At 32.2% G+C, this 27,732-nt stretch overlaps 6 protein-coding genes across 7 annotated transcripts; 2 read left to right on the plus strand and 4 right to left on the minus strand.

The window, feature by feature from the left end:
* The first annotated feature begins 4,768 nt into the window (after nt 1-4,768).
* LOC114410215 lies at nt 4,769-10,073 on the plus strand. Its single transcript, XM_028374059.1, has 5 exons — nt 4,769-5,647; nt 6,006-7,540; nt 8,507-8,572; nt 8,697-8,874; nt 8,983-10,073. Exons 1-5 carry the CDS (start codon nt 5,089-5,091, stop codon nt 9,789-9,791), a joined length of 3,147 nt encoding a protein of 1,048 aa, XP_028229860.1. The 5' UTR covers nt 4,769-5,088; the 3' UTR covers nt 9,792-10,073.
* Nucleotides 10,074-12,786: 2,713 nt separating this feature from the next.
* On the plus strand, nt 12,787-14,440 carry LOC114410216 (peroxidase 5-like). The gene is made up of 4 exons (XM_028374060.1): nt 12,787-13,117; nt 13,241-13,432; nt 13,517-13,682; nt 13,768-14,440. The coding sequence occupies exons 1-4, from the start codon at nt 12,881-12,883 to the stop codon at nt 14,178-14,180; spliced, it is 1,008 nt and encodes a 335-aa protein (XP_028229861.1). The 5' UTR covers nt 12,787-12,880; the 3' UTR covers nt 14,181-14,440.
* A 447-nt stretch (nt 14,441-14,887) lies between these two features.
* LOC114410218 (nascent polypeptide-associated complex subunit alpha-like protein 2) lies at nt 14,888-16,663 on the minus strand. The gene is made up of 4 exons (XM_028374061.1): nt 16,418-16,663; nt 16,235-16,334; nt 15,519-15,637; nt 14,888-15,432 (listed from the first exon to the last, which is right to left on the minus strand). The coding sequence occupies exons 1-4, from the start codon at nt 16,505-16,507 to the stop codon at nt 15,085-15,087; spliced, it is 657 nt and encodes a 218-aa protein (XP_028229862.1). The 5' UTR covers nt 16,508-16,663; the 3' UTR covers nt 14,888-15,084.
* Nucleotides 16,664-17,456: 793 nt separating this feature from the next.
* On the minus strand, nt 17,457-19,937 carry LOC114410219 (nascent polypeptide-associated complex subunit alpha-like protein 2). Of its 2 annotated transcripts, none has more exons than XM_028374062.1 (4): nt 19,733-19,937; nt 19,512-19,620; nt 18,067-18,185; nt 17,457-17,984 (listed from the first exon to the last, which is right to left on the minus strand). In XM_028374062.1, the coding sequence occupies exons 1-4, from the start codon at nt 19,832-19,834 to the stop codon at nt 17,640-17,642; spliced, it is 675 nt and encodes a 224-aa protein (XP_028229863.1). In that variant the 5' UTR covers nt 19,835-19,937; the 3' UTR covers nt 17,457-17,639. The 2 variants fall into 2 exon arrangements, with proteins under 2 accessions (XP_028229863.1, XP_028229864.1); XM_028374063.1 differs by having other exon boundaries at nt 19,512-19,623; nt 19,739-19,915.
* A 1,125-nt stretch (nt 19,938-21,062) lies between these two features.
* LOC114410221 lies at nt 21,063-22,252 on the minus strand. The gene is made up of 3 exons (XM_028374066.1): nt 21,948-22,252; nt 21,739-21,825; nt 21,063-21,627 (listed from the first exon to the last, which is right to left on the minus strand). The coding sequence occupies exons 1-3, from the start codon at nt 22,215-22,217 to the stop codon at nt 21,484-21,486; spliced, it is 501 nt and encodes a 166-aa protein (XP_028229867.1). The 5' UTR covers nt 22,218-22,252; the 3' UTR covers nt 21,063-21,483.
* A 1,991-nt stretch (nt 22,253-24,243) lies between these two features.
* Nucleotides 24,244-25,629, minus strand: LOC114410220. The gene is made up of 3 exons (XM_028374065.1): nt 25,318-25,629; nt 24,711-24,797; nt 24,244-24,617 (listed from the first exon to the last, which is right to left on the minus strand). The coding sequence occupies exons 1-3, from the start codon at nt 25,612-25,614 to the stop codon at nt 24,477-24,479; spliced, it is 525 nt and encodes a 174-aa protein (XP_028229866.1). The 5' UTR covers nt 25,615-25,629; the 3' UTR covers nt 24,244-24,476.
* Between the last annotated feature and the right edge of the window lie 2,103 nt (nt 25,630-27,732).

The following is a 27,732-nucleotide window of genomic DNA, read 5'->3' on the forward strand; positions in this document are numbered from 1 at the left end:
TTCCTTTACTAACTGAGTTAAGAATAAAAAAGAAAAGTTTCTTTAAACGTGATCTAAGATTCAGTTTATCCTTGGATGCTTATTTTTCTATCATCAAATTATTATTGATGCAAAAAATCTATCAATTTTCTTAATAAAAAATAATCTTTTGCCAAAAATTCTAAATGACTACTTTTAATAAGTTTTTTTCCTAATCATGTTTTGGGAGCAAAATTAATTTCACTAATCATGACGCAAGTTTTTATGCAAAATTTATTATTAAAATTAATATATATATATATATATATATATATATATATATATATATATATATAACTTAATTAAGATGGGAGTATGTAAAAATAATAGATGACTAAAATAATTATATATGATGTCATAATTAATGTTGATTTTTTATATTCAAATAATGAAACTTTTAATAAAATATAAATGACCTAGCTTTATATGGTAAATAAACAATAAACTAACATTTGCAACAATTATGAATTCCAATCCCTTCATTTTTTTTTTTACAACATGCATTCCCTGGTTGATAAGTACTTTATTTTGTCCATATTCTATACTCATTTTTTTATAAGTACTGTGTAGTGGCACAAGAATAATTAGTACATATAATTAATATTAATATTTTTATTATAAATTTTATTTTATTTTATTTTCTATCATATCCTTTATCTATTTTATGGGTTAATTTTCTGTCATCTATTATTCTTTTATCTTTATTTTCATATGAATGTGTGTATACGTAAAACAATTAAAATTAGGTGGAAAAAAATATAATTTATAAAATAATAATTATTGTCTTATACTTTTAAAAAGACAAATAAAATTAAAGGGAATAATTTTTTTTCTAAAAAATGAAAAACAATGTTACTAAAAAAACCTTTTTTTCATTTTTTTTTACCGGAATACGTCAACTAGTAATTAAAATACAATCTAAGAAAGCGTGAGGTCTAATTAAATGAAAAATAGATTAACCAAAGAACTAAGAGACTGGTCTCATATAATAACATATCAAATGCTGAAACATCTAACACGCCCCCCTTGGAAGGTGTTAAGAAATAAAAGCAAGGAAGGAGGTAATGTGCAAAATTGTGCATTGACTTCAATCCATGAAAATTACATCAGGCTGGTGCCTGTTATTTATATAAGAAGAAAATGCAAAACAGAAAAGCAAAAAACAGAAAATGAATAATTCTGGATGGAGAGTTTGTTATTAATCCTGCCGAGTTGGCATTCTCAATAATTTACTCTTTTATCCTTTCTGCTTGTGCACCCGTGGGTACTTGTAGCCCGTGTGAACTTTGTAGCTTTGCATCCTCGTTCATTTCATATTTTGACAGAAGGAAAGCCTTTCCTTACAATTTTCATCACTCCTCACAGAATCATGTTTTTGCAAATATATGTCTTACATATAGTACAGTTACACGTACTTATCAAAAGTAGACCAAAAAAGAAGCTGATTCTGGAGAAAAAGTTGTGGAAGCAAAAAGGTTCCTGAGACCACCAATTAATCGTGTGCTACGCCTTGGAAGGAGGTTCTCTGTTACTCTTGTCAGCACCGCCGTGTACTCTCCCAAGATCTCCATCATGCTCACTACCATTATCATATTTTTTTGTAAGTGAAGAACTTTACATAGAGGAGTGTCTTCAGGGTCCTAGAAGCAAAGTTCATTCTCTTTTTATGGGTTTAGTAGTTAATACAAGTGGACTTTTTGCCAAGAGGGTTTTGAATTATGGGGTGGGGAATTGATATGACATATATAATAAAGCGTAAGCGGTTGGGCCCAAAAAGGTTTGAAATCTAGCATTTTCTGTGGGGATTAGGCATGTCATAATTAACAAATTTTTATGAGATGATTACCTCAATCTTGGTATAAAATATATGGTATCAAAAGAAAGAAATGGATTCACATGCTATGTTTATGTGGTGGGTTCACTTAATCGCAGGTAAATGGTGGCCATCATCGTGGTGAAAATGAATCTGCTATCAACTTATCATGTAGGACTTTGTCATGTGGTATGCGTTCAACAATAGAACTCCCTTTGAACAACTTGCAGCCTTAATGAGGTGTGTGTGAGAGAGATTAATTCTGGTTACTTTCATTATTTTTAGTATTGAATTTCTCCCATTCAACCCCTTACATGAGGGGTATGTTAAATCATGCATTTTTGTATCAATTATCTTATCAAAAGAAAATATTTTAATTTGGTAGATGCATGCATTGAATATATTAATTTGCCTGTTTCGGAAATATGCCATGTGATTTGGCTAGCTGTTGTTTGCCAACACATAGGTTTGTCCGAACTAAATTGAGTTTCAAATGATAATTGGGTGCCTTATCGTGTTAGAAATACTTGGATTTCAATGGATCAGTGATGCAGAATTTACTGTGATCATAATGGTCATAATTGGAAACAGGAACCAACAATCCAAGGGGTAGATCTTTTTAAAGGCCCATATCAAGCATCTTCATATTTAGAGATTAGATTCAATGAAGAAACCACCAAAATTTCAGTACATAATGTAAAAGGGAATGTATAATGCAAAGGACAAATAAGCCCAAATGGTCGAAAAAAGCAATTCTATGCAAGAGAGGTAAGGAAAGTTTCTAATCCCATGCTTTCAAACTTATAACCGAGCCATAGTTAAAGCTGAAAAGCGCTTTGCTATGAAAAACGGTGAATTCTAGGAAATGATTGTCTTGGTTACAAAAACAAACACCTTTTCTATTGCTATACTTACACTTGCTAGCACATCATATTTGTTGCAAATTCCCCACATAGCCACTTAACAAATCTTAATAAAATTTGATTAATTAATTGTTACTCAAGCTACTAAGGCTCGTCACCATTGCATTGTTAAAATAAGTAAGTTATTGTAGTTAACCAAGATACGTGATGCATATATATAATTGGGGTCATTCTATGATTTTTCTTAGTCATAATAATTTTTTGTTGCTATTATTGTTTATCTCATGTCATGTTAAAATCTTTTGGTATACAAGGTGAAAAATATTACGATGGAAGGTGGTTTTGAGGGAAAAATGCATTTGGAATCATGCATGGTGTTAAATTCAGTATAAAAGCAGCCAAAAATTATCGTAGGCAAGCATTTTGGTCTGATTCAGGCATATGCTGGTTTAGGAAATGGGAATAATTTCATTCTAGACTTTTCACTCTTCATTTAAACTTCTTGATAGTTGGCCTCTTGGTCCACTTCAACAATCATAAAGGGAGGCCTTACCCTGAAAAGAGTCCAAAGGAAAGATTCAAAAGCCCAACTGGTTAAAGAGTGATACTAACTAGTTTTATTTTGTCATCATGACATTTTTGTGAGTATTATCAATTTAATTGATAACTACTCTATTTTTAAAAAAAACTTGATTGTCCACATTTAGTGGATCTTCCTTCCAACTATATTATTTTTATTGATAATACTCAAATTTAATATCTTATTTAAGAAAATCAAGTTTAATTTCATTTAAATTTGACACTTTAATAATGTTAACTAGTTATTATTTCCTTTCTTTAATTTGGAGCATAGTTAGTTATTTCCTTTTTTTAGTTTGGAATGTACAAGTGTATTGTGGTGGAGATGTCATTGCCACTAGAACCATGATCATCCACCATTCCACCGTGATAAAGCACAACAATAATAATGTCTAAAATGTGCCCAAAAAAATTGATTTTATTAAAATAAAAATATTTCACATTTTATCTACTCTCATTCTAATAGCCTAAATTAAAAAAAAATTGTCCCTATAAAATTGATATAAAATATTAATTAATTTTCGTCAAAAAAAAATATAATCAATCACAATCATATTTTTTTATCATAAAAGTTAAACTTAAGACTTTTCTTAAATAAGCTTTACCTACTAATATCATATGGTATAATATCATATGAATCAATAATTTGTTGTTATTCAAATATTAATTTGACGGGTCTTTCAAATATCTTATTAGTTTTGACGATTATTTTATTATTGTTTATATTAAAGGTCAATTTTTTTTTACTCAAATAGTTGTTACATATCTTACATCTTAAATATTTTAACAAACATTTTGATTTTATTAAAATAAAAATATTTCACATTTTATCTACTCTCATTCTAATAGCCTAAATTAAAAAAAAAATTATCCCTGTAAAATTGATATAAAATATTAATTAATTTTCGTCAAAAAAATCTAATCAATCACAATCATATTTTTTTATCATAAAAATTAAATTTAAGATTTTTCTTAAATAAGCTATACCTAATATCATATGATATAATATCATATGAATCAACAATTTGTTGTTATTTAAATATTAATTTAACAAGTCTTTCAAATATCTTGTTAGTTTTGACGATTATTTTGTTATTGTTTATATTAAAGGTCAATTTTTTTTTACTCAAATCGTTGTTGCTAAAATAAAAATTAAACCAAATTAAAAAAAAAATCTTAAACATTTGATCAGATATCTTACATCTTAAATATTTCAACAAATATTTAACAAACTTACCGCAGGAACGGATTAATGATCAATAATAAATACATTATCTTTGTCAATTCAAACAAACTTTATGTTCTACTAATAAATAGATTTTAAAGAAAATCTTCTATCACATAAAAAGCAATTTTATCTTTTAATTTTAAAAAAATATGATTATAATAATGTATTTGAATTCAATCAATAATACAGTAAATACGTATTTCCTTATTTAATTCTGTAATAGATTTATTCGGTAATTTTCTTATAAATAAAAATTGAATGCAGAGATCTCTCTACGTGCTGTTGTGTTTGGACTGAAATTCCGAATCGCAATATTTGACAAGATACTACTTACCATTTGCGTTGTAGTTGCACCCCCTTCTTTCTCGCCATCTCTTCTTCCTTTATGTTTGTTATTTGTTATCATTTCGATTTCATTTTCGCAACTTCTTTTGCAATTGCTGTTACAAAATCAATAAATCTGTCAAATTTTCTACCCAAAGTTCCAAACTTGCTCTCGTTTTCATCAAAAACCACTCCGAATTCTGGTGGGTCCGCACCAGTTTGACTGATCGTTCGTTCATCGCAGCGTAATCTGCAAGCGAGCGATGAAGGGTGTGGGAGGATATCACGATTGGCCCTATTACTCTTCGCCGGCTTCAAATTTATCAGCTTTTGCGGCGCCGTTTAGTGTGAATCCCTACACTTCCAGTGAGGCTTCGTCTCAGTTCATGGATTCAGCCGAATCCGCAGAAACTGTGCCCCCAATTCACTTTCAGCCCTACGGGTACGATTTCTTTTCGAGCCCCGTTAGACAATTGGATTCCAGTGCGCAATTCCCTCATCTGGGTTTGCCTTCTTATCCCGCAAGGTCAAGCCTTGTTGAAGCCCAACCCTACTATGCGTCTTCTGCAATTCACGATCACTCTTCTAATTCGGCGGCGCCTTATCATTGGTCTTCTGAGGCTCCCTCTTCGGGTTGGCCTTCGCTTAGGGTAGCTAATAAGTCACCCGAATTAGGGTTTTCTGGTCAAGGTGGTGTTTCCTGGGACCAGTTTCCGGAGTTCAATAGCCGCAGTAAAGAGAAACTGATCGAAGTTGGGAGAAGTCTCTCCTCAAAGGAAACAAATGTGGCTGGTTCGGTTGGTGAACAAAAGAGGAACCAAGGTGTGTTTTGTTTTGTCTTGTTTTGTTTCCCTTGTCTTGTTTTGGCGTTTTTTTAATTTGTTTATAATGTCTGTCTCATCGTATTACGTTTATAGTGTTGATACTATATAACATAATAAAATATGGACAAAATCTGGGCTGTTGAGAGTATTACTCTTATGTATTTTGAATTAACTCATCTCATATAAATTTTATGCCTTTAGATCAATGCTCTCTTCTTTGTTTCTAGTTGAGTTTCAGAACAATTAAAGTAAGAAAATAAATATTGTAATTGGATGGAGCTATGTGGGAAATAAACTTTTCATCTTTTATGTTTAAATTAAGCGTTTATTATTATTATTATTATTATTTAATGCAGGGAATCAAGATGTGAAGGACTCTGCTAATTGTGAGGTTCCACAAATTATTGATTGGGAAAACTACAATATGCCTGCAAGTGCAAATCATATACATGATACATCTAACTGGTGGGGAACTATCAAACCCATGCCAGTTGAATTTTCTGGTACATCTGTTATGCGATCCCCTTCAATGTCTCTAGAAACTCATCAAGAGGCCCCTTTGAAAGTAGTTTCTGATTCAGGGAACAATCACTCGTTGAACATTGGTTCATATGACAAACACTCAAGGCATGGTGATAAACCTTCAAGAGTTGATACTGTTTCTTCAATGCCTAGAACAGGGTTGGTTACAGATTTGAATATTGAGGATATTATAGCAGATGAACATGTTGGGCACAATGATTTCTATAATACAAAGGAGGCTTCTCACATGCCTAGTCCTGGAACTGCTGGGTTCTTTGATTCAGGTCCTATCCATATGCATCTAGGAAGAAATGAGCCTTCCTCATCAAACAAAGCAATGATTTCAGACAAGAATGTTTCGATGAATGTTGTTGATTATATATTTAGAGGAAGTCATGCAAATGTGGATAATTTAAGATTGAGACCTAATGCTACTGAGGGTGCCAATTTTGTTCAGAAATCTTTTGAGGGTGTTGACCAATGCAATCCGGCTGAAGACTCACCTTGCTGGAAGGGAGCTTCTGCTGCTCGCTTTTCTCATTTTGAACCTTCTGCAGCTCTGCCTCAAGAATATGTACACAAAAAGGAAATCAGCTTTGGTTCTATCATTCAGGAGCCTCAGAATATTCTGCTTGATACAGAAAACAATATGAAAAAATCAGGTGAAAATTCAAATGGCTATCAAACGCATACCAAAATTGTCAATCAGGAAAGAAGTTCAGCAGGTTCTCCAAGGAAATTTTTGGTAACAAAGTTTGCACCTGAATATTTCAAGTCAGGTAGTGCTGTGAATGATGGTCCTTTTCAATCTAAGCCTAGCTGTGGTTTTGGACTTCATTATCTGGATATTACCAAAATGAAGGAAAATACTGTGCCACCAGCCAAGCCAACTGACTGTGCATCTGGATCTTCTCAGATGGGGCTTCAACATGTAGACTTAAAGGAATTTATTATTTTTCAGAAACAGCAAGCTTTAGTATGTACAGGTGATGTAGATTCTGGATGCAATGTGAATAATTGCTCGGAATATAGTTCATCTTGCTCTGCTGAACATGTCCCGCCTTCACCTTCTTCAGTAGTAGATACAACTACTACACCTGAAAATTCAGCTAGGAAAGTATCAACTGAAAAATTAAATGTCCAAATGCTGCTTGATACATTGCAAAATTTATCAGAATTGCTTCTTTATCATTGCTTAAATGATGCCTGTGAATTGAAAGAGCGAGATTGTAATATCCTTAAAAACGTGATCAGTAATCTTAATACATGTGCTTTAAAGAATGCTGAACAAATTGCCCCTGCACAAGAATGTTTTTTCAATCAGCCAGAAACTTCTAAGAGTGCTCGAGAATCACGTGAGTTTCACCAGGTATATTCTTATTTCTTATATTCAATAACAAAACCTAGCTCTCTAGTGTATTGGAAACACATTTTTTATTACTTATGAGTAGACATAAAAACTTATATATATATTGCCTCATTGTTTGATGATAAAAATCTAACAACAATTGTAATTCATGCTTTCACACATGTAGCATAAAAAACAAAAGTTTTCCAAACTAATGTAGCCACCTCTAGTAAATTAACTTTTCCTCTATGTGACAATAACCTTTGCATCAAATCAAATCAAGCAATCAGTGAATATATAGCTTAAAGTCCTCTCAAGTGTTGAGCATTGATGTTGAGTTGACATTTGAAAACTAGGAGAGGATACCATAAATTTTGGTGATTAAGCTATATGAGAATGTACTTGTGGTTACAATGATTTTAATGCGGCTTTCTTGTGATGAGTTTGGGATAATAATGGATTGTAGTAATGTAGGTCAAAGAGTGCTTTACCTGTTATTTAAAATAATGAAATTTGGAGAATCATTAGCAAAAAGAAGAGAAGAATTATTTTGATACAATGCTAACTGCTAAGCTTGCTGGGTTTCGGAAGAGGATAGAATTGGTTTTCACTATGTCATAGGTGCTGTCCTCTGAATATAGATTATGAATTATGTTGGTTTCTAGTTCAGTTTTTAAATATATTTGTTTGTTTTGTGGATCTTACTTTGATATCCTTATGTAAAGACCCTGCCACAGGTAACACAGATTAACACATTTATATTGCATAAAATGTAATGATGGAAAAGAGATATACATAGCTATAGAAGCTGCATGAAATAGTTCCCTAATTTATAGCATGTATAGATCCATTTTGTTGAAGGAAAAAGAGGGGCTTCTTGGTTTTTTTCATTCCATGATATTGAAGGTGGAATTTTGTGTATGTTTATATGTTGAACGAATTATTAGTCCTGCATTACTTATGTAAGTTCTCTGAATATATTCTCAGAATGCAAGTTTCAAGAGGCCACAATTAACCAAGACAGAAATGACAAAGGCTTGTAACATGACTAAGGTAATCCAGGCAGTGTTATTTCTCTCTGTTTACTAATACATGTTTTCAATTATAAAGGAGGTAAATTACAGCAGAAAGGAAATATTTAATTATTGTTGGCATACTCATACTTTTTGAATTATAGGATCTAAAGAGGATTCTTAGTGAGAATTTCCATGATGATGATGAAGGAGCAGAGCCTCAGACTGTATTATATAAGAACCTGTGGCTTGAGGCTGAAGCTGCACTTTGTTCCGTCTATTACAAGGCTCGCTATAATCAAATAAAGATTGAAATGGATAAACATTCATACCAGGAAAAAGGTTGACATTTTTTCTTTATCTCAATATGATCCATTGTTATAAATGTCCTGGATAAATAACCTGGAAAATTGATTTATTTTTAAGCTAATATCTTGTATGATGTTGTAGAGATGGAGAAGCAATCTAAATCTGAGGTTGTTCCGTCTTTGAGCCAGAGTCAGAGTTTTGCAACTAAAGTGCATCATCCAAACCCTGATTCTTCTGCTGCCCTTAAATTTCGTGTCTTGGATGCAACCAATCTGGAGGAACTATCTTGCTTGAATATTTCCACTGATATGAACAAGCCTAATGCAATGACACCTGAAGGAAAAGGTGGTCAAAACCTGGATAGCTTCATCAATAATTATTTTGTTCCCTGCTCAGACGATGAGGCTGAAAGAAATGATGAGTCTTCTGTTATGGCCAGATACCAAGTTCTCAAAGCCCGGGTTGACCAGTCATCCATTGATAATCTGGAGGAACCATTAGACATAGCAGACAAGTCATCACCTAGAGGGAGGGATAATCAAAACCAAGTTAGTTTATCCCAAGATTCTCCTATTCCTGAAAAAAACTGTACTGATTATGAGACATCTGTTCTGGCTAGGTTTCATATTCTTAAATCCCGGATTGAAGGTTCAAGTTCTACTTCAGAAGGGAAGCAATTAGATGGAGATGGATCTGCTGGCAAAGAAATGGATGACACAACAAATTCAACATATGTATCTGAGGGTAAAAGTTTGGACGTCCATGTAAATCCTGCTGTGGTGCATCTCAATTCCTACACTGCCGTGGACAAGTCAATCCCAAAAGAGTTTCATCTGGATTCGGAGGACAATCAAGAAACTCAGCCTAGTGGAACCTGTGAGTTTCAGCCTCCTACTTACTACTCCGATGGCTTTGCATCAGATTGGGAACATGTGGAGAAAAGCTTGTAGGCCGGTTTTGAAACCTATAAGAGTTATTTTATATGGTTCAATAAATGTTTATGTTTTGAGTATATGACTGAATAAATGTTTATGGGTTAGGGTTATTATCTTTAATCAGACATTCATATTGCAGAATTTGGTCTTTATCAGTCTTTGTTTGTATATAACAATGTCAGACTTTATTTTTATCTAATGTGTGCTTGCTCACTTGCACATGTTGATAAATAAGTGCAAGTGAAAGAAAAAATAAGTTGTTAAATTGCCAAAGAACAGACCATTTAGTCTTCCAAATTAATCGAGCTTTGGAGTCTTGATTTGTTTGTTTTTTATTTTCAAAGGCCACTTTACTCGATTGCTGTTTATTTGCTAAAACTGCGCCTGAATTTATGAAATTTAACTTGCTACTTCCAAGTACTCCTTTCTTGTGCTATCGGGAGCCTTTGTTTTTGTCCCTAAAGAATTTTGATGCTATATATTTGTGGTACAACAAAATGTTTGTGTTTTGGTTCAACAAATGTGTATGCTTTAGGTATTGTGTTTCTGTTGCAACATTTAGTATTGTTTTAGGTATTTGAAGGCATTTAGCATCACCATAAAATTGGTGAAAATTATTGGTTATTTTTAATGGATTAGTCTATAGTTTATAGTTTGACCAAAGTTATTAGCGTCAGTCTTTCACGGTATCAGAATGATTTTAATGGATTTACCACATAAGAATGATTTTAACGGCTTACAAGTTACATTCTTCATCATTTCTGATTACCTCTATTTCTTGATTTCTTCATTTGTTTTTGTTGTGGCTGTCTTTATCTTTATTATCTCAGTGTTCTACCCCCATTGCCTTCATCTACTCCTAGTTTTTGTTGGTTTTAAAACTGAACCGGAGTACTTTAGTTTGGTTTTAAAACGGACCAAATTTTTTTTTAAAGAATTTCGGCAAACATTTTCTAAAATATTGGTAGCAAATTGAATGCTTTTAAGTTTTAACAGTTCTGCCGGTTGTCAATAGTCACATTTTCAATCTAAATGTATTTCATTTTACAACATTATTCTCGCAAATGTAAAATAATTGAACTTAGCTCTATGTATGTGTAAAAGGGAAAAAATGTTCTAAGAAGGGATGCTTAAACTCTATAGAGTCTCAAAGAAAAGAAAAAAAAAACCTTGAGGGCAGTCAAGATTCAAAAAGATACGCCATTAACATTATTCACATATATTTGCTACCTAGCCTCGTGGAATTTAGTATATGTTTAAGATTCCCATAAGTCTAAATTAAGTAGAGCAATTGAATAAAGAAAAGCATCTGACTTAACAACTAAAGTCCTTTACGGTTTAGGTTTCCATTTAGATCACCATTCAGTCACGATCAAAGCTACACCTAATCCCATTGGAATACATCAATTCATGAGAAATAATGGTTTAGAACATATAACTAGTCTTAAAATGTGACTTTATCGATTTGTCTTGGATATTAAATGCTAAGTCTGAAAATCATTTTTCCTAATCCATGCCTTCTTTCCAGGAATGTAAAAGTTGTTGCAACAACTAACTCGTAGACCTAGCATGTACATTATCCAACACAATTTTTTTTTTTTGGCTATCATATTTACTAATGTATTCAACTTTTAAACTTTCCAGTAACAACTAATTTGGATTTTCGTGCACTCAAGTCAACTAAAATCGATTTAAGGTGAAATCTTGAAAAGTGGCATACTATCATAAGAGCACTATTGATAATCGTTCCGTTTTCATCTAGCAGACGCGATTAATTACTTGTATAAATATAATTAATCCGGTTTAACAAAGTGATTGAAAGTAAATTAAGGTAATTATATACAATTATTTATAGTGTCGTACAGTTAATTTTCAAGTAATTAATAGTGTCAAACAGTTATTGACTGTCACACATGATTAACTGCATGCATTAATATATAAATAATCTTAAAAAAAAACTACATATATAAATAAATATGGTTATTTTTGCCTCATAAATGATTAAGAGTAAAAAAACGTGATTATATATAACTATTAATGTGTGATTAATATTTCTGTGAGGTTATTAAAATGTCTAGATTAACTTTGTCTCACAGGTGATCAATGTCATGAGCTTATTAAAATGTCTAATAATGTTCCATCCGTCCCTAAATATAAAAAATTATTTTGAAATTTATCTGTTTCTTTTTATATTATTATTTTCTAACTTTTTCATTGATTATTATTTTATCAAAATATCCTTAATTATTTTAATCCATAAATAATAATTGTTATGAATTATCTTTTTTATGAATATTTGAGAACTCAAGAGTTTATTTTTAAAACTTAAAACTCCATTACTATTATTGTCTCCGTATATTATTTATTTAATTAAAAAATAATTAAGTAGAAAAAGTGAGTCACAATAATTTTAAGAGTAATTTTTAAAAAAATATCACAATTTAATGTTATTAACTAAATTAATTAACTTCTTTAATATATGTGAATTAGTTATAAATGTGTTGTCAGTGACGGATCCAAGACCCTAAATTAGTGAGTGTAAATTATAAAAAATAAAATTAAGAAGTTTAATTATATAAATATAAATAAAATAAAATACAAAAATATAAAATTTTATTTATAAATTTGATAAATTTTAAAAAATGAGGGGGTGCAAGTGCACCCCCTCAAATGAACCTAGGTCCGCCACTGTGTGTTGTAATTGAGAACCGAGGGAGTAGTAAATTTTGCCTCATAAATGATTAATATTAATCATGTATTGATAATTATATAAAATTATATTCATTTATTTTTAATTATTCAGGAGACAAGTTAATCATATTTATATATATATACTTAATACATAACTATGTTTGTAGAAGAATATTGGATGAAAAAAATGTTGGTGGACGTTTATTCTTATTGGACCACTACAATAATAGCGCGATATAACTTGTTCTACTTGTCCTTTCTTATAGCTCCCCAATCACTTGCATTCTTGAGGATCAAATCATAATAATAATCCAGCTTATTGCCTTATCACTTGGCACTAAGGGCAGAATAACCCTCTTAATCATTGCCTTTCATGTATAAATAGGCTATACTTATGTCATAAGCGTACTTAAATGCAAAACAATCTTTCAGAGAAAATGAAGCCAAATAAGCTTAAATGTATAACTACATTTTTTATCCTATATTTGTTCAATCAAAATGCTCATTCTGAGCTGCAGGTTGGGTATTACAGCTATTCATGTAGCATGGCTGAGTTCATTGTGAAGGATGAAGTCAGAAAAGGTGTTACTAATAATCCTGGAATTGCAGCTGGGCTTGTAAGAATGCATTTTCATGATTGCTTTATTAGAGTAAGTCATTAACTCATTATATGAAGTCATTTATTATTTATCCATTCCCCTTAAATCTTGGTAGTAAAATTTGGTAATTACCTGTTTTCTGTAGTAAAACTTTAACCGCTTTGTTAAATTTAGGGGTGTGATGCATCAGTGCTTCTTGATTCCACTCCCTTAAACACTGCAGAGAAAGACTCTCCCGCAAATAAACCAAGTCTCCGAGGATATGAAGTCATTGATAATGCCAAGGCTAAACTAGAAGCAGTATGCCCAGGAATTGTTTCATGCGCTGACATTGTTGCATTTGCAGCAAGGGACAGTGTGGAGTTTGTAAGTTTGCCTACTTTGTTCTATAAAGTAGAAACATCTTTGAAAGCAAGAAAATGACCTTGTATTATTCCTTGCTTCACACAGGCTCGAGGGCTTGGTTATGATGTTCCAGCAGGAAGAAGAGATGGCAGAATCTCACTAGCTTCAGATACAAGAACAGAGTTACCTCCTCCAACTTTCAATGTAAACCAACTCACTCAACTCTTTGCAAGAAAGGGATTAACACAAGATGAAATGGTCACCCTTTCAGGTATACATTGAGCTTCAACATAACTCTTCTTTATGGTTTTGCTTGTAGCTTAAATTTGCTAATGGCATGTACATTGTGCATGCAGGAGCACACACCATCGGTCGCTCTCATTGCTCGGCTTTCAGCAGCAGATTATACAACTTCAGTACCACTTCAAGCCAGGATCCAAGTTTAGATCCCTCATATGCAGCACTTCTGAAGCGGCAATGTCCACAAGGCAGCACGAACCAAAACTTGGTGGTTCCAATGGACCCTTCAAGTCCTGGAATTGCTGATGTGGGGTACTATGTTGATATATTAGCAAACCGAGGCCTCTTCACATCTGACCAAACTCTCTTAACTAATGCTGAAACAGCCAGCCAGGTGAAACAAAATGCCAGGGATCCCTATTTATGGGCAAGTCAATTTGCAGATGCAATGGTGAAGATGGGTCAAATCATTGTCTTAAAAGGTAATGCTGGAGAGATTAGAACAAATTGCAGGGTGGTCAATAGTTAGCAATAGTGGTGAAGGACTCAAGTGCCTGCAGCAAAGAAGATTTACAAATTCTAAGTCATGTTTCTTCTGAGTTTTTTTTTTCTTTTCCTGCTTGATTACAGAGCAAGTAACTTTGCTTCTTTTTTGTGTGTATGTGTGTGTTAACGTAACTGACATTCATCTGTCGGTGAATCAAAGTTCTTTCTGTTTGCCCTGAAATAGATAGCTTGTCATGTGCCACAAGAATTTACTCACATTATCCAAATCAATTTCTTTTTGCATATTGCAAAGATCGTCCAATCACAATGCATCTCTATCAACAACCAGCGTATATTTATCCAAGCTAGACATCGTGGAGGACTAATGATAAATTAGTAAATTTCACGTTTAGGTTCGTCAATACATCTATAAATAATTACTTTGAGTGTCTTTTTCTCGTTTTAAACTTGTAAATGCAACAAATATCATCTTCAATTTTTAAAATTAATTCAATTTAGTCCAATCATCAATATCTCCCAAGACTACAAAAATTCATGGCTCGATGGCCCCCATTTCCAAAGGCCCTGGGACATGAGCCTTTAGTGTTGCAGGTACGGATATAATAAACCAACCATATATGCCTAAAGTTTACAGAAATGAATTTTAGCCGTATTAAACAACAAACAAACAAACGAATTTCAGGGCTAAAAGCTTAAGCGCACAAAGATATAGAGCTCACAGAAGGCTACTATAAGTAAAAATAACAAAAGAATATGATCATTGATCATCATATTGTACCACAAATTTTAGAGAGCAACAAAATTATAAGGTAAACACAACCATAAGGACCAGAGATATGGTTTGGCTACCACAAAATTATAAGGATGGCACTAGTTCCAAAATCATCCCCAAAAATCAACAACTACAAATAGAACATAAACCGAAACTAAGTAGTGAGCTCCATGATGGCACCAACAATGTCCCCGTTGTGAGTCTTGAGGGCCTTGACAGCCTTGCTTCTTGATACTCCTGCCTGTGTCATCACCAAATCAATGTCGTGGGGCTCGACACCAGTTTCATCAACCTCCTCCTCTTCTTCAGGCTGTGCTGCTGCAGCTGCAGCATCTTGATCTTGTTTTGCCAGTACAGATTCCACATCTGGCATCCTGAACTGTTGAGCAGCCTGCGTCTGCAACTGAGAGCTCAAGTCCTCTATTTTTGCCTCCCCAAATATGACATAGGTCTCAGAATTTGGACTCTTGAAGACATCAGGTTTTGAGATGAAAAAAAGAATCTAATGCATAAAACAATTTGGTTAAAAACCATCAACCTCCAAGATAGATCACGGATAGAACAATAACAATATAAACAATGACTCACATTCTTTGTCCTCTTGATTGTGACCCTACTAACACCAGTAACAGGTTTCAGTCCCAACTTCAGCATTGCTTTTCGGCTCTTCTTCTCACTTCTGCTCTGCTTCCCACCCTCAGCAGCACCTGCATCTTAAAATCCATTTAGTCCAAGAAAACAGATAAACAGATATGGTGTTGCAATAGAAGACGAACAATTAAAAGATGTACATTGCATTTTTCTTCAGGTAAAACCCTAACACCCGTAACACTACAAATCAATAGACAACTGCATAGCACAATCCCTTTTTGAATAAATAACATATGTACTGACAGTGTAAAGATATTTTACAGTCTCAACAAACCAACGAGAAATACTATCATGTATACTAAGTTTGTAAACTTTTATAATAAGTAGCTTAAAAATTATAGTATTAGTTAACAATGATTTCATATTGGTTATTTTTTAAACTGTCAGTGCATGTAAACTCATCGTTTTTCTCATTGAGAGAAATATCAAAATTATATAAGAATCATAAGCACAGAAATATTAGCCAAATAGAGTAAACATATCAAGTTCATTTTCTACAACAAGGCTAAATAGTTAACATTTCTCAGATGTAAATCTATATATGTAAATCCATTAATCAATATTAACAGTGATACATAAAAAAAAGAAATACAAAACAGAAAACATTGTGATTATGAAATTAACGATACGAGAAGGAAGGAACAGAGGAGGACCTTGGGCGTCATCTTCCTTGTCATCGTCGTCCTCGTCCTCGTCTTCGGTTTCGTCTTTGTCATCGTCCTTGACGTCTTCGACAATAGGAGCGTCATCTTCCTGAGAAAAAACAGATCGAGGAAGCGAATGAGAGACAGAGTAGAGTGGAAAATAGAAACGGAATCGAAAGGAAATGGGGGGACCAGGGGGTGAGGTTTCTTCTTGAGGGATGCGTCGTCGACGTAGGGGATTTGTTGGTCGGCGCCGGCGTCAAGAACGGGACCCGGAGACATGGCTTGAGAGTTACACTAAACAGTGAAGCCCGAAATTAGAAATTGTTGCAGATACGATACGATGATGATGATGAGTCTCCTTTTCTTCTATTCATTCGTTCCCTCCTCGTCTTGAGGGTTTTTGGATTCCTAGGCCCATTATTTCCTTGGGACTTTTTTGGGTATTGCAAGATGCACTCTTTTAAATACACTATCTGTTATTAACTAAAATTTATTAAAAATCTAAACCTTGTATGGATCCCCTCTTTTACATAATGAGTTTTACTCCTAATCTTATATTCTTTAATAAATTTAACAATAGAAAATATGTTTAAAAAAATGTTATTGACACTCAATAATATTTTAGCAGCATATTTTTTTCACATTTTAGCAGCATAAAATATGCTGATAAAAGCCTAAGGATATTTTTTTTATCACATACAAAGTGTTTATCAACTTTGCTAATTAATAATCTTTGTCGATCACTTTTAGTTAATTAAAAAGTCCAAAAAATGTTAAAAATAAGTACCAGAGGTAATTTTAATCAACCTAAGATATTGAGTATAATTTTCTTTATATTTTATTAAACCCCAAAAGATTTTGAATATAGTTTACCGTGTAACTTAGGAACACCTTTTATTTATGTAACAAATCATTGTGCCGATAATAAAGAATCAGTCACATTATTGGATAACCAAGTGGAATATCGAACAAAAACCAGCTTTCACTACAATTTCAAGCCATTATAACTACAATAAAAGAGGGCGAAGGCATAGTTAATCCAATCTTTCCCAGTAAATTCAGTTGAAAAACCTACGAATTGGATTATGAAATAGATTGTTCAACTTCCTGATTCTTCTAAATACTAATACTAATTAAAAGCATTCAATAGAGTAATTTAAAATTTCTCCCCTTGACACTATTTAAAAAGAAACCCTATTTTTCTGTGAGAAATGCTAACCAATAGTACTAAAAAAAACTAAAACAATAATATGATCATTCAGAACTTTTTTAGAACGCAACAAAATTATGATGTAAAGGGTAAAACCCAAATCCCAAACATATAACGGTTATGTTGATTCGGTTTAACATAGAAACGGCACTAGTTCTAATATCATTCCCAAAAAACAAACAAATAGAACATAAACCCCAATTAAGTAGTGAGTTCCATGATGGCTCCAACAATGTCCCCGTTGTGAGTCTTGAGAGCCTTGACAGCCTTGCTTCTTGACACTCCTGCCTGTGTCATCACCAAATCAATGTCATGGGGCTCGACACCAGTTTCATCAACCTCCTCCTCTTCTTCAGGTTGCGCTGCTGCAGCTGCAGCATCTTCTTGTTTTGCCGTTACAGATCCCATATCTGGCATCCTGAACTGTTGAGCAGCCTGTGTCTGCAACTGAGAGCTCAAGTCCTCTATTTTCGCCTCCCCAAATATGACATAGGTCTCAGAGTTTGGACTCTTGAAGACATCGGGTTTTGAGATGAAGAAAAGAATCTAATGCATAAAATAATTTGGTTAGAAGCCATCCATCTTCCAGATAGATCACAGTAAAGAACAATAATATATAATGACTCACATTTTTTGTTCTCTTGATTGTGACCCTACTAACACCAGTAACAGGTTTCAGTCCCAGCTTCAACATTGCTTTTCGGCTCTTCTTCTCACTTCTGCTCTGCTTTGAACCCTCAGCACCACCTGAATCTCAAAGTCAAATAAAACGAATTTATGAACAAGGTCAACAGATAACAAGCCAAACAAATAGAGCATAGAAATGGCTGCAGCAACAGAGGGCAAAGTAACAGTACATAAACACATCAATTTCTCTTGGTAAAACCCTTTATTCCAAAACTATGTGACAGCTATAAAGTGTGTCTCTTTTTCATCGAAACAATTCATCCTATAAAATCATAAGCAAAGAACAGTAGTTGCTGAATATAGTTAAGATGTTCAGTTCAACATCAAGAAAAAGAATCACAAAAATTATAATGTTGGTATAAGAAAGAGCTCAGTGATCAGAAGCAGTACTCTGAAGATCTCCAAAAAGGGTCATCCCTCTTCAAATTGAGGTGCTGCAGATTCAATGAGGTGCTCACCTAGTTGATCTGTTGATAACTATAGTAAATAAAGATAAAACAAAGATCCAACCATCTACTCATAAAATGTGAAGCTGAAGGGGGGGATAAAAAAGAACTAGTGGTCAATCTTTAGGACTCAGAGCAGAGACCACCTTAGGATATAGTAAGATTGAACATCTATTTTACATTCTCCAAAATGTTATGCTTGAGTTAATAATTTACAGTGAAAATTAATGCAAACTAATCAAATATGTTACTAATTTCTTCTTTTGCTAATGTAACATCATTCTTTAGCAAGGAACACACGTTATGACCAAGTCACCTTTGTTAAAATTCTCAGATAAATATTTAGTGACTATGCTACCAATCATTCACATTCCAGAAGTTTGGACATTAGCGACAAATAACAATAGAATGTAGCTCAGATATGCTTTTCAAACCCCAACATATAAATTCCAATCAATCAAGTGACAACTAATTTAGGGTTTTGCCAAGCCTCTAGTCCCACATGAAAACAATGTTTTTACTTCAACAAAAACAACAACAATCAGCAAAGACTAACAGCCAATGAACAAATAAATACATACAAATAACAGCAAAGGGATGAAGAAGTTGAACATTAACTGTTACTGCTAGCAAACAGCTAAAATTTCTCTATGATTAGAGACCTTGTTAAGATCGTTCCAGTATGATAATAAGAATAAAATCCAATCTATATGTCAATTTGTTTAACACAAATAGGAGTCATAATGCTTCCAACATGAATTAGGTCTCACGGATAAATACAGAACTCCACACAAACCCCAGAAAAATGCACAAGCACGCGGAAACCAAATAATCGATTAGAACCATAGGGTTTACTAACAAAAACATAAAAAAGGACCAAATAAGGATTTTATCAGGCTAAGAGGTAAACAGAGGAAAACGCAGTGAAAGAGAAGAGGACCTTGAGCATCGTCTTCCTTGTCATCTTCGTCGTCGTCGTCGTCGTCGTCTTCATCGTCGTCGTCTTTGTCATCATCCTTCAAGTCCTCGACAAGGGGAGCATCGTCCTCCTGACACCATTCACGGAAATGAGACATCAAACATGAACAGAAACGAGTCCAACCCAAGAAACCCTAAACACAATCGAAATTAAAACAACAGTAGTAATAAGTGAGGAGGAACCTGTGGTTGGGGTATCTTCTTCTGAGTGGCGTCATCGACGGAGGGAAGTTGTTGCTCTGCATCAACCTCAGGGGAAGCGTCGACAACGGGACCTGGAGACATGGCTTTGTGAGTTGGGAGAGGATTGGATTGGTATTTGGGGTTTCACTCGGCGTAGGTTCTGATCACTGAGCTTAGACGATAAGTAGATATAGATAGGGATTGCTCATTCACCGTCGAGGGTTTTCAAGTTTATTGGGCCCAGTTTTCTTTACTAAGAGAAATATGGGGCCTATAATTTGAACCTCTTGTATTGCTATTTAAACCCCCCCAAATAGACACGGTGTCAATACTAGGTTGACCACGTCATTATTGCTCCGCTGCCAGGATCGCTTGTCCCTGAAGAGAAGAATCACCTTTTGTATTTTCCTATATATTTTTTATTTGAGAATTTGTATTTTGTTGTTTCACCTTACATTTGTGTGTGTCTATGATGATTCTAGTTTGATTTCTTTTATATATCACCTCATCAATATTTATTAAGTTATTTCTAAAATAGCTACGGATACTATTATTCTAACTATTTAGATGGCATTAGATTTAAGTGTTTATTTTTTGTTTTTGTTTTTTTTAAATAATTTTTATTTTTTTAATTTTCAAAATTTAGAAAATATGTATAAAAAATAACACTGAGTTAACATTTTCTTTAAAAATGAAAACTTTAAACAGTCAAATCAAGCGTCATATGTTTTTTATTTATTTTTATTACGGCTTTTCATCCCTTTTTTATTTCATATTGAAATAAGCAACAAACTAGACATTCAGGAAAAAAAAAAAAAGACCAATTAATCATTATTCAATTTGGCTCAAGGATCTCACTGAATCAGAAATCCCGGTTGGTATTCCATTTTATTTTTACAAGAAAATTATAACCAAACTCAAACGAAGAGTATAATATACATCCAATCTCTGCTAATTCCGATTAGTGTACACGGGGAACTTGATCCGTGTCACTTATGCAAACGCAAGAGAACTTGCCCAAAACTAATTAAATTATGAAATGAATCCGATAATAATTAGGGGGAAATAGCAAATAAATGGGGAAGGAGAGACGCAGAATGGGACTCGGTAATGACAAAGTGGCGGCGTGATGGCCATATCATTTTCTTTTTCCTCTCAGTCTCTTTGCATCACATCTTCTCATGGCATACATACATTTCTTAGTTATTAGACTCAATAAACTTCAGTTTTGTAGCTTCTGCTTATGACCGTCCACTAACTTGTGGAGTAGCAATGTTGCTTGGCGTTTGACACAACACAATTAGTCACGACAACAAGCATAACATCATTCTTCTAGTGTGCCCCTTATATATCACAATGAACTGAAGTTTGCCCAGAAAAATGACCGTGCGTAAAAAAAACAAACACGCACAAAACCAGTAATTACAAAACGAATTCTTGAAGAACATGAAATATATAACTTCAATAGATCCATCCAGCAGTAATAGCTCGAAAATCCCCTAATCCCAGAGCAGAAAGAATCTACACATCAGGGTGCCACAAACCCTTATAGTGCCCACAAACCCCTTTCACAAGTTTGGGTACATTTTTGTTACTTATCTATAGTGCCCACAAACCCCTTTCACACAGAACGTTTGAGTTGAGTACATTTTTTTACCACATTTCCAGACTAAACCATACTGTGTGAGAGTCTCCCAAATACAATAAGACTCTGCCACGATCATAGTGCAACCATTCCAATCACTCATCCTTCATGGTTGAGAATTATAGAGACGCACTGGTTGAATTTTCTTCAAACTCCTTTTATTCTTCCAGTAAATACCACTCTCTGCATTGCAATGCCAGCCCTTCCAGTCCTTACACGGGGCAGCCGTATCACAAACATAACAATAGCACTGCACTCAACAAAACATTATTCACTGTCACAAATGTAAGGTGAAATTTCACAAGACTAACTTAATAGTAGCATGTATAATATGATGATAGCAATAAGCTAGTTCAATTACCATTTCACAATAGCTCTCATGAGGCGTGGTCGTGAATGGGAATTTGAGGCACAAATGTCTTGAGTGCGGGTAATCTCTGCAAGCAACCTATGCCACAATAACTCAAAATCTTGAATTCCAACACCTCAAAGAAAGGGTTTTTATTTTTATCCTCAATAATTTAAAACCCATGAAAAAAGAGTGAGAAGAAGGGTTGTACTGCAATGTACCTGGCCCTTTTCAGCAATGACGGAGACATCATCGGCAGAAGAATCAACCAAGAGGGGAACGGCGGCGGAGGAAGGGTCAAAACCTAGGATGAAGCAATCCTCGGTTTCCTCGAAGCGGCGCATGTCGTCGATTTTTTTGAGACAAGCTATGGCCCTGATGGGGGAGTCAATGTCGATGTCATATTGTGGTCGTGTACGTTTCGAAAGGGTCTTCGCCACTTTGGTGGTGGGTGTTTTCATCTTAATTTCTTCTTCTCTTTCACAACACATCCTCTTAGGGTTCAACGATGATCATAACAATATATAGGGGAGTGGAAGTGGAATAGCCGATGAAATTCAAAATACCCAATCTTCGATTTCCAGCAAATATGACCGTTATCATTATTTTCTTTCAATTAATAATAATGTTTTTATATTACATATAAAAATTTAAAAATATTGGTTCGAGGCAATCTTTCCTTCTTACTCAATTTTTTTAAAAGGTTTTACTTCTCTTAGATTGGCATGGTTTTTCTACTATTCGAATTCTTCTTATGCTTTTGTAAGAAAAATATTCTTTTTATTTATGTTCTGTTAAAAGTTAAAAATAATATTAATTATTTAATGAAACCCTTAAACTATTCATCAAATTGTATAAGTATGATATTTCAGTTTTTTAAATTTGAAAAATCTCTGTTACTTCATGACTCTCCAAAAAGTCATTCATTTTAATAATTTTGATCCTTATTTTTTATAATCATTTTACACCAAAAGAATTAAAGTGAATGACATTATGAAAAATTAAGAACTAATGGAAGACTTAACATCTTAAGGATTAAAATGTCTAACTCGAACAATTTTGCGAAGTAATGTAAAGATTTACTCTTGTTGGATTATGATTTTATCTCTACCTAATACATTATATGCATTTGTATGAACGAGAAGAAAAAAAAGTAGTAGAGGTCATATTAAAAAGTCAAAAGGTAATTTTAATATAAAATAAGAATATTAATTTTATTTTTTTAATTTATTAAATAACTTTTAAAGTAGATAAGAAAAATGGTGAGAGTATTTCATATTCCTTCATTTTTTTATCTCGTAAATAATTTTTGTTTTTGACATTATACACATTATCATTTTTTAGGGACGTTTGGTACATTTTTTTTAAAAAAAATCGGATATCTAAGTTTAAAAAATTTGATTTACTTTTTAAAAAAGTAACAATCCCAAAGTTTTCAAGTAATGTTTTTGAGATATTTCTCACAATTTTTCTCACGATGAGAGATAAAAAAAAGTCTTATTGTAACATTACTCTTCTATTAGATTATTTAATCCTAAAGTTTTCAAGTAATGTTTTTAAGTTATTTTCAACAAGATTGTTTTCACGAGGAGAGATAAAAATCTAAAAAAAAATAGTTGAAAAAGTTTCATTGTAGCATTACTCTTTTATTAGATTATTTAATGTGATAAATAATTAAAAAATTTGATAAAAATATTACTAACTCTTTGATTCTTAAAAAAATTATATAAATATTCTTTAAAATATTTTTTATCAACCAAAAAAAATTTAATTATTCCTAAAAATCATGATGTGCTGGCATGAAAAAAATTTCCTTCTATCAGGCACCTCCTAGGGTTTAGCATATCTTTAACCCCTAAATTTGTTAGGATTTATGTTTGGAAATATGCTTAGTCATAAACTTTTTTTACTAGCTAACTCCCTTGCACTCTTTTTTTCCTCTTTACTTTTAATCTTTTAACTTTTTTTTTCATGTCCTTACTTTTAGTCTTATAGTCAATAGGATAAAAGTAAAACATCAGAAAAAAAAATAAAGGAATAAAATCAGTCAAAAATGTTTAAGAATTAAAAGCAAAAGTCCTAAAAAGTTTATGGGGTAAAAAGATAAAAAAAAACTTTTTAAAAATAAATTATGAGTTTTCTTTGGACAAATAAATAAATAACCATGTTCAATAATATTAAAATTTTAAATGGAAGTAGAAGAAACTAATGTGTTTTGACTAAAGGTAGATATATAGGTTAATGTAGTTTGTGTTGACTTAGTCTACATTGACTCACAAGTTTGACCTGACACTAAAGGTTGACCTAACCAAATTCGCTTATATTGAAAACAAGTTTCATTTTCTTGCCTCATATTTACCTTGCGTAAATCGTAATTAAAAAAATATAATAACAAAATTTAAAATAGGTCAACATTCGAAATTGCTGCATATTTTAAAGTCCGCAACCAGAGCAAATTGTAAGTTAAGCAGGCCATCTATGGGTCACAATCCATGTACCTACTTCTAGTTGTGGGAATGATTAAAAGTGAATTTGGATTAACTTCTCAATACAACTCAATATTTTATTTTTCTAATATTTACACTATAGATGGAAGATAAAGATTATGTTCAGTGAAATTAACTAAAAGTTGAAACGTTAAAAATGCTACGTTTGGCTTAATTTCAATTTGATTTTGTCCTCCATTACTTTCCATGCACATTCAAGGGGACCTAAATTTAAACAAGAGTTTTTCCTTCTGCATTTTGTTTCTAACTAGCGAGAATACTTTGAAATTTCTTCCGATTCCTTTCTTCCTTCCAGTCATCATCGCTATCTGCATCACAGTGTGAGAGTGTAGATGGGTTCCAATACTTACATGGTGCAGCTGAATCACATACATAACAGTAACACTGCATTTGACCAAAGAGATTTCAGAATTAGTTGGTGGTGAGAGGCAAGGTGGACTACAAACAAAAAATAAAGACAGCAACTCCAATCATTACCATTTCACAATAGCTCCCGTGAGGTGTTGCAGTAAACGGAAATTTGACACACAAATGCCTTGGATGCGGGTAATCCCTGCAAGCTACCTATAAATTTGTCAACAACAAAAAAATCACTAGTACAACCACATGTAACCCGAAAAAATAAGAAGATAAAATAATTAAGGTTCTTTCATTGAGTTGAAAATAATTTTACATAAATAAATTAACTTTTATGAAAAAAAAAACTAATTTATTTTACTTTTTATTTTAATTCCTCCAGTGACTTATTGAAAAATTTATCCAACGTGAGACTAATTCAGAAACACACCCTTCAAGCCAGCAGACAGCAATCAGGGGAACTAAATAGACACTTGAAGCAAATCATGTATACGATTAATAAAGTAAATAAAATATTTTGGTGTATACATTTTTTTTATTCTTAAAATTACCTTTTTAAATTTTTTTAATCCCTAAACTATTCACACTTCACTCACATTCTGAAAACTAACTAATATTATTTTAATTTTATTATTTATTATTTTAAAAAAATTAGAGAGGCACTGAGTATTTTTTTTCTAGTAATAATAATGATAATTTAATTAAAGTATTAAAGTAAAATGTATACCTCGCCCTTTTCAGCAAGAATGGAGACATCTTGATGGTCCAAGGAAAGCTTGGAGAAGTCGAGCGAGTGAAATGGATCGAAGTCTAAGACGAAGCATTCCTCGGTTTCCTCGAAACGTTTAATGTCCTCTTTTCTCAGACAGACTAGGGCTGGAACTGAAGTCTCCTCTTTGGTAGATAGAATTACAAGGTCTGAACTTTTTCCCTTTTCTTCTTCCATTTTCTTGCTTCTTTCCTTTCTCTCCCTGTCCGGTTGCCTCCCAAGAAATTCCGATTTCAGAGCTCCATCACTAAACATATTTATTAAAATACTAAAAGAATAAATATTTATTAGATAAATTATAAAAAACGTAAAAAAAATATTATATACCATACAATTCCCAATAAAAATATTTCTAGTGTAGGTTGTTTATCCAATACCATTAAAGCATCGGATAAAATTTGTCCATATCAAATTAGGAATCTCATTATGATGTGACCCTTCACTTTCCCTTTCTAATGCGGCGTCGTTGCAGACTCTACTACATGCTGTGCTGCCCACCTTTTTATTTGGCCTTTCCTTTCCAAGAAATTAAGATTATGTTTGATTTGTATTTTTATTTTTTTTTTATTTTTTATTTTTATTTTTTAAAAATTATTTTTATTTTTAAAATATTAGAATTCTGAAAATATATTTGGGTTTAACTTTTTGTTTTTTGCTTTCAAAAAATAAAAATACTGAAAATGTGTTTTTAAAAGGAAATATATTTTTAGATTTGCTTAAAATTGGATTCACTGTCACCGTATTTTTATTTTTATCCAAAATGAGATTCCTAGTTTCATCTGAAAACAAGATTTTTTTATTGTTTTCATTTTTTGGTTTGTTTGAAAAAATATTTTCATTCAAAATGAAAACAGAAATCCAACCAAATACATTTCTATCACCATTTTCTATTTCCAGTGAAAATGAAAACAGAAAACAACCAAACCAAACACCCCTAAGGAACTCTTCAAAAATTAAGGAGGCTTTAAAAAAATAAATGAGTATTTTTTGAAATCGAAACTATTTTTAATTAAGAAAGACCATTTAAAAAAATAGTTATAACTTATTTGAATTAAAAAATTATTACATGGTTTTTAATATGTTTATAAGTTGTCTTCAAATTATTTCAAGAAACTCTTTATACTAATTTATAAAAATAATTTATAACTTGTATAAAGATATCTTAACCATATTTTTTATTTAAATATAAAATTATATAAGTAGTATTGTTTTTCAAAATTATTATTGTCATTAATATTCTTTTTTTTAATTATTTGCTATTGTAATTTATCTTTTAATTAGGTGAAGCTTATAATAAAAAAGGTAAAATTCTAATGTTGGATCTCTTATACTTTCAAATCTTCAATTTTCATTCTCTCGTTTCTAAATCAAAATATTAAATTTTTTTTTTAGAAAAATAATTTTAATGTGATAGTGTTTACATAACATTTATGTTAAAAGGGTGAAATATGGTAAAAAAAATAATTTTAATAAAAGTTGATCTTATAACTTTTTATTTCAAAAATAAAATAATAAATCACTAAAATATTTACTATGTTTAGTTAATTTTATAAAGGTGATGGCATTCTCTTGACAACTACTCCCTGGAGTTCTTAATATAAGACATAATGTAGAAAGAATTAATGATTATTTTATAAATTATTTTAAAGTTAGTTTCTTTGCAATATTTAATTTTTTTCATTGTTTATCCTTATAAAATATTTTTAAGTATTTGTGTTTTTTTTATAGTGGTGTATAATGCTCACTGTAATGTTTTCACTTCATCATAACAAGTCACACTATTAACAAGGATAAAATTAATACATTAGTGATATTAAAAAAAAACCTATAAAACTTACTGATTTACTTACTTTTATTTGTCTGTATAATTATATTGCAAGCACCTCGTATTAAGGATTAAAAGGAGTATTATTGAATAAAATTCCATTAATGGAGTATGAAATTCTTATCGATATTTTGTGTGTTTGCGCATTATTTTTACATATGATGACAAGTATTTGTCCTCCTTTGGAGGATAGTCATTAAGGAGGAAAAATCTTAATTAATTCTTAAAATGAACTTTATAATTATTTATGGGAAATCTTAAAATGAGTTTATTGTATAATTAAGATGTTTTTGAAAAGTAGACAACTGTTATATAGTAAATGTTAGTGTTCTAATATTTGCATTTTTTTTATATTCTCTAATACGTGTATAGGGTTTTCTTTTATTAAAATATATGTAACTAATCGTGCATAATAACCATTATCTAAGTACTGTATATTTTAGTTTGAAGCAGTCGCGCTCCCTTCCTCGTATGTGGTGTCAAACAGGAGCAAGAAACCCAAAGGTGGTGGGAATTTAAATATGTTTGTGGAATTTGTTTTGGGTTTA

This window comes from Glycine soja, chromosome 4 (genome assembly GCF_004193775.1).
Source record: "Glycine soja cultivar W05 chromosome 4, ASM419377v2, whole genome shotgun sequence".
In the NCBI taxonomy this organism is placed as follows: Eukaryota; Viridiplantae; Streptophyta; class Magnoliopsida; order Fabales; family Fabaceae; genus Glycine; species Glycine soja.

Excerpts from the sequence above, each read along its gene's own strand:
- LOC114410221 (XM_028374066.1), bottom strand. The coding sequence starts at position 22,217 with ATGTGTTGTGAAAGAGAAGAAGAAATTAAGATGAAAACACCCACCACC. Across the intron at positions 21,826-21,947 it reads TCATTGCTGAAAAGGGCCAG|GTTGCTTGCAGAGATTACCC; the intron begins GTACATTGCAGT and ends ATTGTGGCATAG. Across the intron at positions 21,628-21,738 it reads ATGAGAGCTATTGTGAAATG|TGCTATTGTTATGTTTGTGA; the intron begins GTAATTGAACTA and ends TGTTGAGTGCAG.
- LOC114410218 (XM_028374061.1), bottom strand. The coding sequence starts at position 16,507 with ATGTCTCCGGGTCCCGTTCTTGACGCCGGCGCCGACCAACAAATCCCC. Across the intron at positions 16,335-16,417 it reads AGAAGAAACCTCACCCCCTG|GAAGATGACGCTCCTATTGT; the intron begins GTCCCCCCATTT and ends GTTTTTTCTCAG. Across the intron at positions 15,638-16,234 it reads CAAGGAAGATGACGCCCAAG|GTGCTGCTGAGGGTGGGAAG; the intron begins GTCCTCCTCTGT and ends TTTAAGATGCAG.
- LOC114410215 (XM_028374059.1), top strand. The coding sequence starts at position 5,089 with ATGAAGGGTGTGGGAGGATATCACGATTGGCCCTATTACTCTTCGCCG. Across the intron at positions 7,541-8,506 it reads AATCACGTGAGTTTCACCAG|AATGCAAGTTTCAAGAGGCC; the intron begins GTATATTCTTAT and ends ATATATTCTCAG. Across the intron at positions 8,573-8,696 it reads AGGCTTGTAACATGACTAAG|GATCTAAAGAGGATTCTTAG; the intron begins GTAATCCAGGCA and ends TTTGAATTATAG.
- LOC114410219 (XM_028374062.1), bottom strand. The coding sequence starts at position 19,834 with ATGTCTCCAGGTCCCGTTGTCGACGCTTCCCCTGAGGTTGATGCAGAG. Across the intron at positions 18,186-19,511 it reads CAAGGAAGACGATGCTCAAG|GTGGTGCTGAGGGTTCAAAG; the intron begins GTCCTCTTCTCT and ends TTTGAGATTCAG. Across the intron at positions 17,985-18,066 it reads CAATCAAGAGAACAAAAAAT|ATTCTTTTCTTCATCTCAAA; the intron begins GTGAGTCATTAT and ends TTTATGCATTAG.
- LOC114410216 (XM_028374060.1), top strand. The coding sequence starts at position 12,881 with ATGCAAAACAATCTTTCAGAGAAAATGAAGCCAAATAAGCTTAAATGT. Across the intron at positions 13,118-13,240 it reads TTCATGATTGCTTTATTAGA|GGGTGTGATGCATCAGTGCT; the intron begins GTAAGTCATTAA and ends TGTTAAATTTAG. Across the intron at positions 13,433-13,516 it reads CAAGGGACAGTGTGGAGTTT|GCTCGAGGGCTTGGTTATGA; the intron begins GTAAGTTTGCCT and ends TGCTTCACACAG.
- LOC114410220 (XM_028374065.1), bottom strand. The coding sequence starts at position 25,614 with ATGTTTAGTGATGGAGCTCTGAAATCGGAATTTCTTGGGAGGCAACCG. Across the intron at positions 24,798-25,317 it reads TTCTTGCTGAAAAGGGCGAG|GTAGCTTGCAGGGATTACCC; the intron begins GTATACATTTTA and ends ACAAATTTATAG. Across the intron at positions 24,618-24,710 it reads ACGGGAGCTATTGTGAAATG|TGTTACTGTTATGTATGTGA; the intron begins GTAATGATTGGA and ends GGTCAAATGCAG.